Source organism: Oncorhynchus clarkii, chromosome 32, assembly GCF_045791955.1.
Source record: "Oncorhynchus clarkii lewisi isolate Uvic-CL-2024 chromosome 32, UVic_Ocla_1.0, whole genome shotgun sequence".
NCBI lineage: Eukaryota > Metazoa > Chordata > Actinopteri > Salmoniformes > Salmonidae > Oncorhynchus > Oncorhynchus clarkii.
Window position 1 is genome coordinate 22,410,969 of NC_092178.1, and position 16,854 is coordinate 22,427,822.

The 16,854-nt window shown below is 38.6% G+C and overlaps 1 protein-coding gene across 1 annotated transcript in view; it reads left to right on the forward strand.

Moving 5' to 3' along the window:
• The window catches only part of LOC139391862 (thrombospondin type-1 domain-containing protein 7A-like), a 184,233-nt gene that overhangs the window by 127,777 nt on the left and 39,602 nt on the right, over nucleotides 1-16,854 (forward strand). The window contains exon 21 of the mRNA XM_071139466.1: nucleotides 7,267-7,412. Coding sequence (XP_070995567.1) covers nucleotides 7,267-7,412 — 146 coding nt within the window. The remainder of the gene's footprint in view (nucleotides 1-7,266; nucleotides 7,413-16,854) is intronic.

The window sequence follows — 16,854 nt, forward strand, 5'->3', positions numbered from 1 at the left end:
AAATACTAATTGAGTGTCTGTAAACTTCTGACCCACTGGGAATGTGATGAAAGAAATAAAAGCTGAAATAAATCATTCTCTCTACTATTATTCTGACATTTAACATTCTTAAAATAAAGTGTTGATCCTAACTGACCTAAGACAGAGAATTTTTACAAGGATTAAATGTCAGGTATTTTGAAAATCTGAGTTGAAATGTATTTGGCTAAGGTGTATGTAAACTTCCGACTTCAACTGTTTATGGCCAATATACCACGGCTAAGGGCTGTATCCAGAACTCTGCGTTGCATCAAGCGTAATAACAGCCCTTAGCCATAGTATACTGGCCAAATACCACACCTCCTCTGGCCTTATTGCTTAATTATAGCACTGTATATCGTAGTATAGGGTGTGGATTTGCAGGAATGGTGGGTAGTCTGTGAGTCATTCCTTATTACTCATAGCGCTGCAGGTTCACAAAGCTACTGATCAACAGCACACACAGCTTTGAAACAGCCTCTACTCTGAGGTAATGGCTGAAACGTGAAGCATTTTATGATGTGAGAGAGAGGAAAGAGGGAGGGATGATGATGTCCTCATGTGTAATCCTAGAGGATCAGAGGATTGATTGGCGGTCCATTAAGCCTGTGTGTTCTGGGCCTGAGGGACCACTCTGCCACCCCAGGAGTCCTTCAGAGCACTGGCCAGTGTCATAGTTGGCCAGAGAGCAAATCCAGGCTGAGATATGAAACCAATACAGGCTCTAGCTATTGTGGTAGCCATTAATCTGTCCCCAGGCAACGTGAGGATTTGTCACAGGATAGAGTAGCAGCAGGTAAACCACAGGAAGAGGAGAGGAAGAGAACAGCTTCTCACACTCACTACTTTTCTTCCTGGAGTTGATTGTTTATCTAAATGTCGGATGGCAGGACACAATTACGTTGAGTAGCTAATATCTGTTCCTGAGCCAGGTTCTAGTTTTTTTCTAAATTAGCTAATATCTGTTCCTGAGCCAGGTTCTAGTTTTTTTCTAAATTAGCTAATATCTGTTCCTGAGCCAGGTTCTATTTTTTTTCTAAATTAGCTAATATCTGTTCCTGAGCCAGGTTCTAGTTTTTTTCTAAATTAGCTAATATCTGTTCCTGAGCCAGGTTCTAGTTTTTTTTCTAAATTAGCTAATATCTGTTCCTGAGCCAGGTTCTAGTTTTTTTCTAAATTAGCTAATATCTGTTCCTGAGCCAGGTTCTAGTTTTTTTCTAAATTAGCTAATATCTGTTCCTGAGCCAGGTTCTAGTTTTTTTCTAAATTAGCTAATATCTGTTCCTGAGCCAGGTTCTAGTTTTTTTTCTAAATTAGCTAATATCTGTTCCTGAGCCAGGTTCTAGTTTTTTTCTAAATTAGCTAATATCTGTTCCTGAGCCAGGTTCTAGTTTTTTTCTAAATTAGCTAATATCTGTTCCTGAGCCAGGTTCTAGTTTTTTTTCTAAATTAGCTAATATCTGTTCCTGAGCCAGGTTCTAGTTTTTTTCTAAATTAGCTAATATCTGTTCCTGAGCCAGGTTCTAGTTTTTTTTCTAAATTAGCTAATATCTGTTCCTGAGCCAGGTTCTAGTTTTTTTCTAAATGAAATGGAGACACCTAGAAGCACCAATGTGTCGTATCAATCAGTGCGATGTAAACACAAACACAGGCACTCGGCGCGCGCACACACACACACACACACACACACACACACACACACACACACACACACACACACTAGTTTCCTGGGAAATATCAGACCTGTGTGCAGAGATAATGTGTCTTCCTTGGCAAAACACTGATAGCGACAGCTGGCACTAGCTTCCCCCTTGACCAGCGGCCCACCCAGTTACACACTGCTCCTCATCCCAAAACTCACCGCTACTATAGACAACCTGTTGAGTGAGTAGGTGAGTAGAGAGACAGGACCGGAGAGAATAGAATCAGAATCCCATTGGGGAATAATAGTTACCATTGGTGCACGCAATAGTGAACCTCCCTTTGAGTGAACCACCTTAAAAAAAAGCAGAGGAGGGAATCTCAGGAAAACCCTGACTGCTGATTAAAAATAGCTTTGAAGGAAGGAGAGAACCTCTATGGGGACAGCACATCCCCTCTCTATGGGGACAGCACATCCCCTCTCTATGGGGACAGCACATCCCCTCTCTATGGGGACAGCACATCCCTTCTCTACGGAGACAGCACATCCCCTCTCTATGGGGACAGCACATCCCTTCTCTACGGAGACAGCACATCCCTTCTCTACGGAGACAGCACATCCCTTCTCTACGGAGACAGCACATCCCTTCTCTACGGAGACAGCACATCCCTTCTCTACGGAGACAGCACATCCCTTCTCTACGGAGACAGCACATCCCTTCTCTACGGAGACAGCACATCCCTTCTCTACGGAGACAGCACATCCCCTCTCTATGGGGACAGCACATCCCCTCTCTATGGGGACAGCACATCCCCTCTCTATGGAGACAACACATCCCCTCTCTATGGAGACAGCACATCCCTTCTCTACGGAGACAGCACATGGGGACAGCACATCCCTTCTCTACGGAGACAGCACATCCCCTCTCTACGGAGACAGCACATGGGGACAGCACATCCCCTCTCTATGGGGACAGCACATCCCCTCTCTATGGGGACAGCACATCCCCTCTCTGGAGACAGCACATACGGAGACAGGGGACAGCACATCCCTTCTCTACGGAGACAGCACACTACGGAGACAGCACATCCCCTCTCTATGGGGACAGCACATCCCTTCTCTATGGGGACAGCACATCCCCTCTCTATGGAGACAGCACATCCCCTCTCTATGGAGACAGGGGACAGCACATCCCCTCTCTATGGAGACAGCACATCCCCTCTCTATGGAGACAGCACATCCCCTCTCTATGGGGACAGCACATCCCCTCTCTATGGAGACAGCACATCCCCTCTCTATGGAGACAGCACATCCCCTCTCTATGGAGACAGCACATCCCCTCTCTATGGGGACAGCACATCCCCTCTCTATGGAGACAGCACATCCCCTCTCTATGGGGACAACACATCCCCTCTCTATGGGGACAGCACATCCCCTCTCTATGGGGACAGCACATCCCCTCTCTATGGGGACACGCATCGTGGCATGCATCACGGTGTGTTCACTAGAAGATGAATTGGCAGCTGTGTGAGAATAGAGACTAGCTGCAGGCTACACCAAGCCTGGGGGACTCCATTCTAATTGTGTTCAACATTAAGGAGAAGTATATGCCTCCCAGGTCCTGTGCGTGTGCAGTCAGCCTTAGAGAAAATAACACTGACACATGGAGATATCAATTACTTCTACAGCGAACAAAGGAGAAGGAAAGTGGAAAATGTATATTAAGGAGAGGGAACTTTATTTGATGTAGCATCAACTGAATTTGACTGGTCATCCCTCTGACCCTGGTTCCTCTCTAGTGGAGGTAGGAGTATAGTAGAGGACTGGTCAGCCCTCTGACCCTGGTTCCTCTCTAGTGGAGGTAGGAGTATAGTAGAGGTCTGGTCAACCCTCTGACCCTGGTTCCTCTCTAGTGGAGGTAGGAGTATAGTAGAGGTCTGGTCAACCCTCTGACCCTGGTTCCTCTCTAGTGGAGGTAGGAGTATAGTAGAGGTCTGGTCAACCCTCTGACCCTGGTTCCTCTCTAGTGGAGCTAGGAGTATAGTAAAGGACTGGTCAACCCTCTGACCCTGGTTCCTCTCTAGTGGAGTTAGGAGTATAGTAAAGGACTGGTCAACCCTCTGACCCTGGTTCCTCTCTAGTGGAGGTAGGAGTATAGTAGAGGTCTGGTCAACCCTCTGACCCTGGTTCCTCTCTAGTGGAGGTAGGAGTATAGTAAAGGACTGGTCAGCCCTCTGAGCCTGGTTCCTCTCTAGTGGAGGTAGGAGTATAGTAAAGGACTGGTCAGCCCTCTGAGCCTGGTTCCTCTCTAGTGGAGGTAGGAGTATAGTAGAGGTCTGGTCAACCCTCTGACCCTGGTTCTTCTCAAGTGGAGGTAGGAGTATAGTAGAGGTCTGGTCAATCCTCTGACCCTGGTTCCTCTCTAGTGGAGGTAGGAGTATAGTAGAGGTCTGGTCAACCCTCTGAGCCTGGTTCCTCTCTAGTGGAGGTAGGAGTATAGTAGAGGTCTGGTCAACCCTCTGAGCCTGGTTCCTCTCTAGTGGAGGTAGGAGTATAGTAGAGGTCTGGTCAGCCCTCTGACCCTGGTTCCTCTCTAGTGGAGGTAGGAGTATAGTAGAGGTCTGGTCAACCCTCTTACTCTGGTTCCTCTCTAGTGGAGGTAGGAGTATAGTAGAGGTCTGGTCAACCCTCTGAGCCTGGTTCCTCTCTAGTGGAGGTAGGAGTATAGTAGAGGTCTGGTCAACCCTCTGACCCTGGTTCCTCTCTAGTGGAGGTAGGAGTATAGTAGAGGTCTGGTCAACCCTCTGACCCTGGTTCCTCTCTAGTGGAGGTAGGAGTATAGTAAATGACTGGTCAGCCCTCTGAGCCTGGTTCCTCTCTAGTGGAGGTAGGAGTATAGTAAAGGACTGGTCAGCCCTCTGAGCCTGGTTCCTCTCTAGTGGAGGTAGGAGTATAGTAGAGGTCTGGTCAACCCTCTGACCCTGGTTCCTCTCTAGTGGAGGAGGTAGAGGTCTGGTCAACCCTCTGACCCTGGTTCCTCTCTAGTGGAGGTAGGAGTATAGTAAATGACTGGTCAACCCTCTGACCCTGGTTCCTCTCTAGTCTAGGAGTATAGTAGAGGTCTGGTCAACCCTCTGACCCTGGTTCTTCTCAAGTGGAGGTAGGAGTATAGTAGAGGTCTGGTCAACCCTCTGACCCTGGTTCCTCTCTAGTGGAGGTAGGAGTATAGTAGAGGTCTGGTTCCTCTCTAGTGGAGGTAGGAGTATAGTAGAGGTCTGGTCCCCTCTGACCCTGGTTCCTCTCTAGTGGAGGTAGGAGTATAGTAGAGGTCTGGTCAACCCTCTGACCCTGGTTCCTCTCTAGTGGAGGTAGGAGTATAGTAAATGACTGGTCAGCCCTCTGAGCCTGGTTCCTCTCTAGTGGAGGTAGGAGTATAGTAGAGGTCTGGTCAGCCCTCTGACCCTGGTTCCTCTCTAGTGGAGGTAGGAGTATAGTAGAGGTCTGGTCAACCCTCTGACCCTGGTTCCTCTCTAGTGGAGGTAGGAGTATAGTAGAGGTCTGGTCAACCCTCTGAGCCTGGTTCCTCTCTAGTGGAGTTAGGAGTATAGTAGAGGTCTGGTCAACCCTCTGACCCTGGTTCCTCTCTAGTGGAGGTAGGAGTATAGTAAATGACTGGTCAGCCCTCTGAGCCTGGTTCCTCTCTAGTGGAGGTAGGAGTATAGTAGAGGTCTGGTCAGCCCTCTGACCCTGGTTCCTCTCTAGTGGAGGTAGGAGTATAGTAAATGACTGGTCAGCCCTCTGAGCCTGGTTCCTCTCTAGTGGAGCTATGAGTATAGTAGAGGACTGGTCAGCCCTCTGAGCCTGGTTCCTCTGTTGCTTTCTTCCAAGGTTCCTTTTTTCTGTGGAGTTTTTCCTGACCACTGTGATTCATCTTTTTTAATCCTTGGCTCTTTGGGGTTTTCGGCTGTTTATCTGTGAAGCACTTTGTTGCATCTGCTGACGTAAAGAGGGCTTTATGAAATTAAATTGAATTTGATGAAATGATTTGAGTTAGGAGGGGAGTCATTGTGACTGTGAAGGAAATACTGTGAATGGGACATATGGCCTTTAAGAGTTAAGTACCCGGTTAGAATGAATGGTTCTGTAGGCAAGCACTGTGGATTGATTTTGTGGGTTTGTGGATGGATGAGACAATTATCTTTTTTGTTATTCAATTTTCATAGTGCTCATAGTTTACAGGACCTAGTTTCTTTTCTGTGGTGGTTTTTGAAGTGGTATGCATTACTGAACGTGAATGTATTGTGTCATTTTGGGATCGCTACCTTTTAAGTATGCAGTAGGCAGAATTACAAAACCCCATACGTTTCCCATGCTAATTGAGTTACACCATGTCTATCCCCCGGGCCCCTCACTTATTATGCAGGGTGCATTTTTAGTAGAAGGAGCAATCCTTCCTGTCCCCCCTTACCCCTTCCCCTGACATTACACAGTCTCTTCAATTCCATTTTTAAGCAACAGAAGAGTATGAATATTCAGAATGACTACGGGCGTCGGAATTACTATCGAAAATGCACCACAAGATAAAATCATTTGAAGAGGGACTTGCAGAACTTGGAGGGAGAGGGCGAGAGGGAGAGAGGGAGAGAGGGAGAGAGGGAGAGAGAGAGAGAGTTATTAAGTTACATGAGATAATGGTGTAATGTGATAGTGATCTTTTACAGTGAAGCCCCTAAAAAGAGCCTCAGATCATTGTGATGGAACTGGATATGAGTCCTAGACATGATAGAGTATTTCTGGGGTTCTATGATTTTGTTACCACAAGACCCTATTCTCTACTTAAAGATCTTAAAAGACTCCCAATCTTTAATGACGTTACAAGACTGTATTCAGTCATGAATTTTTGGGATATGTTTTCATATTTTGAGAAAATATATATATTCTAGCACAATAAGAACCCATGCTTATTTGAAATTGTATTTCTGTTTCAGCCACTATACATCATTTTGTTGACTATTCCAAAAAAACAAATACCTAATTCCATTTTGACAGGGCCTTAGACACTCAGAAGTATGAAATATCTAAAATGACTAACGGCACATCCATAAATTCACTCTGGCTTTCTACTCCAATTTCAAAGCTCTCTCGTCTGAGTGTGCCAGAGTGCAGAATAACTGATAAATTTACGAATGCGCAACACCCGTTGAATATGGACGGTGTCATTAAACGTTGGCAAAATGGTGTAATTAAATTGTTTCCAGCAGCACTAATGCTCTAGACAGCATGAAAACAGCCTAACCAGCTCTGCTAGGGCGAATAAAATGGTCAGAGTGAGGTGTTCTCTCATTTGTTTCTGGAGGTTGCTAGCAAGCTAGCCAAAGTTAGCCAGTTAGCTTGGGTGCTTGACAGCCGTTGTGAGGTCAGAGCACTCGGATCAACCCTACTCCTCGGCCAGAGCGTCCAGTGTGCGCTCAGAGAGCAAAACAATCTGTCAATGCTCTCAATTTACGAACAAACCCAAAGTGCACTTTGACAAACAGGAGGCAACTTATAAACGCACACTTTGTGGGGAAAAATCCATCATTAACACTTTCCTCTCTCCTCTTCAGGAAAGCTGTGGCGCAGGAGAACCGTGCTCCAGGTGCCCCAGGGTGATGGGCGATCCTGCCCCCCTCAGAGGGAACAGTGGAAGCCTTGCCCTGTCAGACCCTGCTACCAATGGAGATACAGCTCCTGGTCCGAATGCAAGTCTGAGGTGAGGTGTTCTCTCTATCTCTCTCTCTCTCTCTCTCTCTCTCCTTCTCTGTTTTATGGTCAGAGTGCAAGTCAGAGGTGAAACCATTCAAAACCACAACCTCCATCATATACTCCTGTCTATCCTGTACTGTAATGATATATTGGTAAAAGCAATTCCCAAATGAACATGTTTCTCTATCTTTTAGTGTATATGTGGTATTATCCATCAGTGGTCTTACGTCCCATGAAGACTTGTGTTTCTCTATGCCTGTCATTTACCTCCATGTTATTTAATCGTCATCCACAGGTTCCCCTTTCTGTCATCCATTATTTTTCTTCAGCATTAACAACAAATGACATGTTCACCCCATACCCAATATAACAATACTATGTTCACCCCATACCCAATATAACAATACTATGTTCACCCCATACCCAATATAAAATACTATGTTCACCCCATACCCAATATAACAATAATATGTTCACCCCATACCCAATATAACATAATATGTTCACCCCATACCCAATATAAAATAATATGTTCACCCCATACCCAATATAACAATAATATGTTCACCCCATACCCAATATAACAATAATATGTTCACCCCATACCCAATATAAAATAATATGTTCACCCCATACCCAATATAACATAATATGTTCACCCCATACCCAATATAAAATAATATGTTCACCCCATACCCAATATAACAATAATATGTTCACCCCATACCCAATATAACATAATATGTTCACCCCATACCCAATATAAAATAATATGTTCACCCCATACCCAATATAACATAATATGTTCACCCCATACCCAATATAAAATAATATATTTAACCCATACCCAATATAAAATAATATGTTCACCCCATACCCAATATAACAATAATATGTTCACCCCATACCCAATATAACAATAATATGTTCACCCCATACCCAATATAACAATACTATGTTCACCCCATACCCAATATAACAATACTATGTTCACCCCATACCCAATATAACATAATATGTTCACCCCATACCCAATATAACATAATATGTTCACCCCATACCCAATATAACAATAATATGTTCACCCCATACCCAATATAACAATAATATGTTCACCCCATACCCAATATAACAATAATATGTTCACCCCATACCCAATATAACAATACTATGTTCACCCCATACCCAATATAACAATACTATGTTCACCCCATACCCAATATAACAATAATATGTTCACCCCATACCCAATATAACATAATATGTTCACCCCATACCCAATATAACATAATATGTTCACCCCATACCCAATATAACAATAATATGTTCACCCCATACCCAATATAACAATACTATGTTCACCCCATACCCAATATAACATAATATGTTCACCCCATACCCAATATAACAATAATATGTTCACCCCATACCCAATATAACATAATATGTTCACCCCATACCCAATATAACAATAATATGTTCACCCCATACCCAATATAACATAATATATTCACCCCATACCCAATATAACATAATATGTTCACCCCATACCCAATATAACAATACTATGTTCACCCCATACCCAATATAACAATACTATGTTCACCCCATACCCAATATAACATAATATATTCACCCCATACCCAATATAACATAATATGTTCACCCCATACCCAATATAACAATACTATGTTCACCCCATACCCAATATAACAATACTATGTTCACCCCATACCCAATATAACAATACTATGTTCACCCCATACCCAATATAACATAATATATTCACCCCATACCCAATATAAATAATATGTTCACCCCATACCCAATATAACAATAATATGTTCACCCCATACCCAATATAACAATAATATGTTCACCCCATACCCAATATAACAATAATATGTTCACCCCATACCCAATATAACAATAATATGTTCACCCCATACCCAATATAACAATAATATGTTCACCCCATACCCAATATAACAATACTATGTTTACCCCATACCCAATATCACCCCATACCCAATATAACAATAATATGTTCACCCCATACCCAATATAACAATACTATGTTCACCCCATACCCAATATAACATAATATGTTCACCCCATACCCAATATAACCCAAATAACTATGTTCACCCCATACCCAATATAACAATAATATGTTCACCCCATACCCAATATAACAATAATATGTTCACCCCATACCCAATATAACAATAATATGTTCACCCCATACCCAAATAATATGTTTCACCCCATACCCAATATAACAATAATATGTTCACCCCATACCCAATATAACAATAATATGTTCACCCCATACCCAATATAACAATAATATGTTCACCCCATACCCAATATAAATAATATGTTCACCCCATACCCAATATAAAATAATATGTTCACCCCATACCCAATATAACAATAATATGTTCACCCCATACCCAATATAACAATAATATGTTCACCCCATACCCAATATAACAATAATATGTTCACCCCATACCCAATATAACAATAATATGTTCACCCCATACCCAATATAAAATAATATGTTCACCCCATACCCAATATAACAATACTATGTTCACCCCATACCCAATATAACATAATATGTTCACCCCATACCCAATATAACATAATATGTTCACCCCATACCCAATATAACAATAATATGTTCACCCCATACCCAATATAACATAATATGTTCACCCCATACCCAATATAACAATAATATGTTCACCCCATACCCAATATAACAATAATATGTTCACCCCATACCCAATATAACAATAATATGTTCACCCCATACCCAATATAAAATAATATGTTCACCCCATACCCAATATAACAATACTATGTTCACCCCATACCCAATATAACATAATATGTTCACCCCATACCCAATATAACATAATATGTTCACCCCATACCCAATATAACATAATATGTTCACCCCATACCCAATATAACAATAATATGTTCACCCCATACCCAATATAAAATAATGTGTTCACCCCATACCCAAAATAACAATAATATGTTCACCCCATACCCAATATAACAATAATATGTTCACCCCATACCCAATATAACAATAATATGTTCACCCCATACCCAATATAAAATAATGTTTACCCCATACCCAATATAACAATAATATGTTCACCCCATACCCAATATAACAATAATATGTTCACCCCATACCCAATATAAAATAATGTTTACCCCATACCCAATATAACAATAATATGTTCACCCCATACCCAATATAACAATAATATGTTCACCCCATACCCAATATAAAATAATGTTTACCCCATACCCAATATAAAATAATATGTTCACCCCATACCCAATATAACAATAATATGTTCACCCCATACCCAATATAACAATAATATGTTCACCCCATACCCAATATAACAATAATATGTTCACCCCATACCCAATATAACAATAATATGTTCACCCCATACCCAATATAACAATAATATGTTCACCCCATACCCAATATAAAATAATATGTTCACCCCATACCCAATATAACAATACTATGTTCACCACATACCCAATATAACATACTATGTTCACCCCATACCCAATATAACAATAATATGTTCACCCCATACCCAATATAACAATAATATGTTCACCCCATACCCAATATAAAATAATATGTTCACCCCATACCCAATATAACAATAATATGTTCACCCCATACCCAATATAACAATACTATGTTCACCCCATACCCAATATAACATAATATGTTCACCCCATACCCAATATAAAATAATATGTTCACCCCATACCCAATATAAAATAATGTTTACCCCATACCCAATATAACATAATATGTTCACCCCATACCCATTATAACATAATATGTTCACCTCATACCCAATAAAAAAATACTATGTTCACCCCATACCCAATATAAAATAATATGTTTACCCCATACCCAATATAACATAATATGTTCACCCCATACCCAATATAACAATACAATGTTCACCCCATACCCAATATAACAATAATATGTTCACCCCATACCCAATATAACATAATATGTTCACCCCATACCCAATATAAAATAATATGTTCACCTCATACCCAATATAACATAATATGTTCACCCCATACCCAATATAAAATAATATGTTCACCCCATACCCAATATAAAATAATGTTTACCCCATACCCAATATAACATAATATGTTCACCTCATACCCAATATAACAATAATATGTTCACCCCATACCCAATATAACATAATATGTTCACCTCATACCCAATATAACAATACTATGTTCACCCCATACCCAATATAACATAATATGTTCACCCCATACCCAATATAACAATAATATGTTCACCCCATACCCAATATAACATAATGTTCACCCCATACCCAATATAACATAATGTTCACCCCATACCCAATATAACAATAATATGTTCACCCCATACCCAGTATAACAATACTATGTTCACCCCATACCCAATATAAAATAATGTTTACCCCATACCCAATATAACATAATATGTTCACCCCATACCCAATATAACATAATATGTTCACCTCATACCCAATATAACAATAATATGTTCACCCCATACCCAATATAACATAATGTTCACCCCATACCCAATATAACATAATGTTCACCCCATACCCAATATAACATAATATGTTCACCCCATACCCAATATAACATAATGTTCACCCCATACCCAATATAACATAATGTTCACCCCATACCCAATATAACAATACTATGTTCACCCCATACCCAATATAACAATACTATGTTCACCCCATACGCAATATAACAATAATATGTTCACCCCATACCCAATATAACAATACTATGTTCACCTCATACCCAATATAACAATAATATGTTCACCCCATACCCAATATAACAATACTATGTTCACCTCATACCCAATATAAAATAATATGTTCACCCCATACCCAATATAAAATAATGTTTACCCCATACCCAATATAACATAATATGTTCACCCCATACCCAATATAACATAATATATTCACCCCATACCCAATATAACATAATATGTTCACCCCATACCCAATATAACAATACTATGTTCACCCCATACCCAATATAAAATAATATGTTCACCCCATACCCAATATAAAATAATATGTTCACCCCATACCCAATATAAAATAATATGTTCACCCCATACCCAATATAACAGTAATATGTTCACCTCATACCCAATATAACAATAATATGTTCACCCCATACCCAATATAAAATAATATGTTCACCCCATACCCAATATAACAATAATATGTTCACCCCATACCCAGTATAAAATAATATGTTCACCCCATACCCAATATAACAATAATATGTTCACCCCATACCCAATATAAAATAATATGTCCACCCCATACCCAATATAACAATAATATGTTCACCCCATACCCAATATAACATAATATGTTCACCCCATACCCAATATAAAATAATATGTTCACCCCATACCCAATATAACATAATATATTCACCCCATACCCAATATAACATAATATGTTCACCCCATACCCAATATAACAATAATATGTTCACCCCATACCCAATATAACATAATGTTCACCCCATACCCAATATAACATAATGTTCACCCCATACCCAATATAACAATAATATGTTCACCCCATACCCAATATAACATAATGTTCACCCCATACCCAATATAACAATAATATGTTTACCCCATACCCAATATAACATAATATGTTCACCCCATACCCAATATAACATAATATGTTCACCCCATACCCAATATAACAATACTATGTTCACCCCATACCCAATATAACATAATATGTTCACCCCATACCCAATATAAAATAATATGTTCACCCCATACCCAATATAACAATACTATGTTCACCCCATACCCAATATAACATAATATGTTCACCCCATACCCAATATAAAATAATATATTTAACCCATACCCAATATAACAATAATATGTTCACCCCATACCCAATATAAAATAATATATTTAACCCATACCCAATATAACAATAATATGTTCACCCCATACCCAATATAAAATAATATGTTCACCCCATACCCAATATAACAATAATATGTTCACCCCATACCCAATATAAAATAATATGTTCACCCCATACCCAATATAACAATAATATATTTAACCCATACCCAATATAAAATAATATGTTCACCCCATACCCAATATAACATAATATGTTCACCCCATACCCAATATAAAATAATATGTTCAACCCATACCCAATATAACAATAATATATTTAACCCATACCCAATATAAAATAATATGTTCACCTCATACCCAATATAACAATAATATGTTCACCCCATACCCAATATAACAATAATATGTTCACCCCATACCCAATATAAAATAATATGTTCACCCCATACCCAATATAACAATACTATGTTCACCCCATACCCAATATAACAATAATATATTCACCCCATACCCAATATAACAATAATATATTCACCCCATACCCAATATAACAATAATATGTTCACCCCATACCCAATATAACAATAATATATTCACCCCATACCCAATATAACAATAATATATTCACCCCATACCCAATATAAAATAATGTTCACCCCATACCCAATATAACAATACTATGTTCACCCCATACCCAATATAAAATACTATGTTCACCCCATACCCAATATAAAATAATATGTTCACCCCATACCCAATATAAAATAATATGTTCACCCCATACCCAATATAACAATAATATGTTCACCCCATACCCAATATAACAATAATATGTTCACCTCATACCCAATATAACAATAATATGTTCACCCCATACCCAATATAAAATAATATGTTCACCCCATACCCAATATAAAATAATATGTTCACCCCATACCCAATATAACAATAATATGTTCACCCCATACCCAATATAACATAATATGTTCACCCCATACCCAATATAAAATAATATGTTCACCCCATACCCAATATAACATAATATATTCACCCCATACCCAATATAACATAATATGTTCACCCCATACCCAATATAACAATAATATGTTCACCCCATACCCAATATAACATAATGTTCACCCCATACCCAATATAACATAATGTTCACCCCATACCCAATATAACAATAATATGTTCACCCCATACCCAATATAACATAATGTTCACCCCATACCCAATATAACAATAATATGTTTACCCCATACCCAATATAACATAATATGTTCACCCCATACCCAATATAACATAATATGTTCACCCCATACCCAATATAACAATACTATGTTCACCCCATACCCAATATAACATAATATGTTCACCCCATACCCAATATAAAATAATATGTTCACCCCATACCCAATATAACAATACTATGTTCACCCCATACCCAATATAACATAATATGTTCACCCCATACCCAATATAAAATAATATATTTAACCCATACCCAATATAACAATAATATGTTCACCCCATACCCAATATAAAATAATATATTTAACCCATACCCAATATAACAATAATATGTTCACCCCATACCCAATATAAAATAATATGTTCACCCCATACCCAATATAACAATAATATGTTCACCCCATACCCAATATAAAATAATATGTTCACCCCATACCCAATATAACAATAATATATTTAACCCATACCCAATATAAAATAATATGTTCACCCCATACCCAATATAACATAATATGTTCACCCCATACCCAATATAAAATAATATGTTCAACCCATACCCAATATAACAATAATATATTTAACCCATACCCAATATAAAATAATATGTTCACCTCATACCCAATATAACAATAATATGTTCACCCCATACCCAATATAACAATAATATGTTCACCCCATACCCAATATAAAATAATATGTTCACCCCATACCCAATATAACAATACTATGTTCACCCCATACCCAATATAACAATAATATATTCACCCCATACCCAATATAACAATAATATATTCACCCCATACCCAATATAACAATAATATGTTCACCCCATACCCAATATAACAATAATATATTCACCCCATACCCAATATAACAATAATATATTCACCCCATACCCAATATAAAATAATGTTCACCCCATACCCAATATAACAATACTATGTTCACCCCATACCCAATATAAAATACTATGTTCACCCCATACCCAATATAAAATAATATGTTCACCCCATACCCAATATAAAATAATATGTTCACCCCATACCCAATATAACAATAATATGTTCACCCCATACCCAATATAACAATAATATGTTCACCTCATACCCAATATAACAATAATATGTTCACCCCATACCCAATATAAAATAATATGTTCACCCCATACCCAATATAAAATAATATGTTCACCCCATACCCAATATAACATAATATGTTCACCCCATACCCAATATAAAATAATATATTTAACCCATACCCAATATAACAATAATATGTTCACCCCATACCCAATATAACAATACTATGTTCACCCCATACCCAATATAACAATAATATGTTCACCCCATACCCAATATAACAATAATATGTTCACCCCATACCCAAAATAACATAATATGTTCACCCCATACCCAATATAAAATAATATGTTCACCCCATACCCAATATAACAATAATAGGTTCACCCCATACCCAATATAAAATAATATGTTCACCCCATACCCAATATAACAATAATATGTTCACCCCATACCCAATATAAAATAATATGTTCACCCCATACCCAATATAACATAATATGTTCACCCCATACCCAATATAAAATAATATGTTCACCCCATACCCAATATAACAATAATATGTTCACCCCATACCCAATATAACAATAATATGTTCACCCCATACCCAATATAACAATAATATGTTCACCCCATACCCAATATAAAATAATATGTTTACCCCATACCCAATATAAAATACTATGTTCACCCCATACCCAATATAACAATAATATGTTCACCCCATACCCAATATAACAATAATATGTTCACCCCATACCCAATATAACAATACTATGTTCACCCCATACCCAATATAAAATAATGTTTACCCCATACCCAATATAACATAATATGTTCACCCCATACCCAATATAACATAATATGTTCACCCCATACCCAATATAACAATACTATGTTCACCCCATACCCAATATAACATAATATGTTCACCCCATACCCAATATAACATAATATGTTCACCCCATACCCAATATAACATAATATATTCACCCCATACCCAATATAACATAATATGTTCACCCCATACCCAATATAACAATACTATGTTCACCCCATACCCAATATAACAATACTATGTTCACCCCACA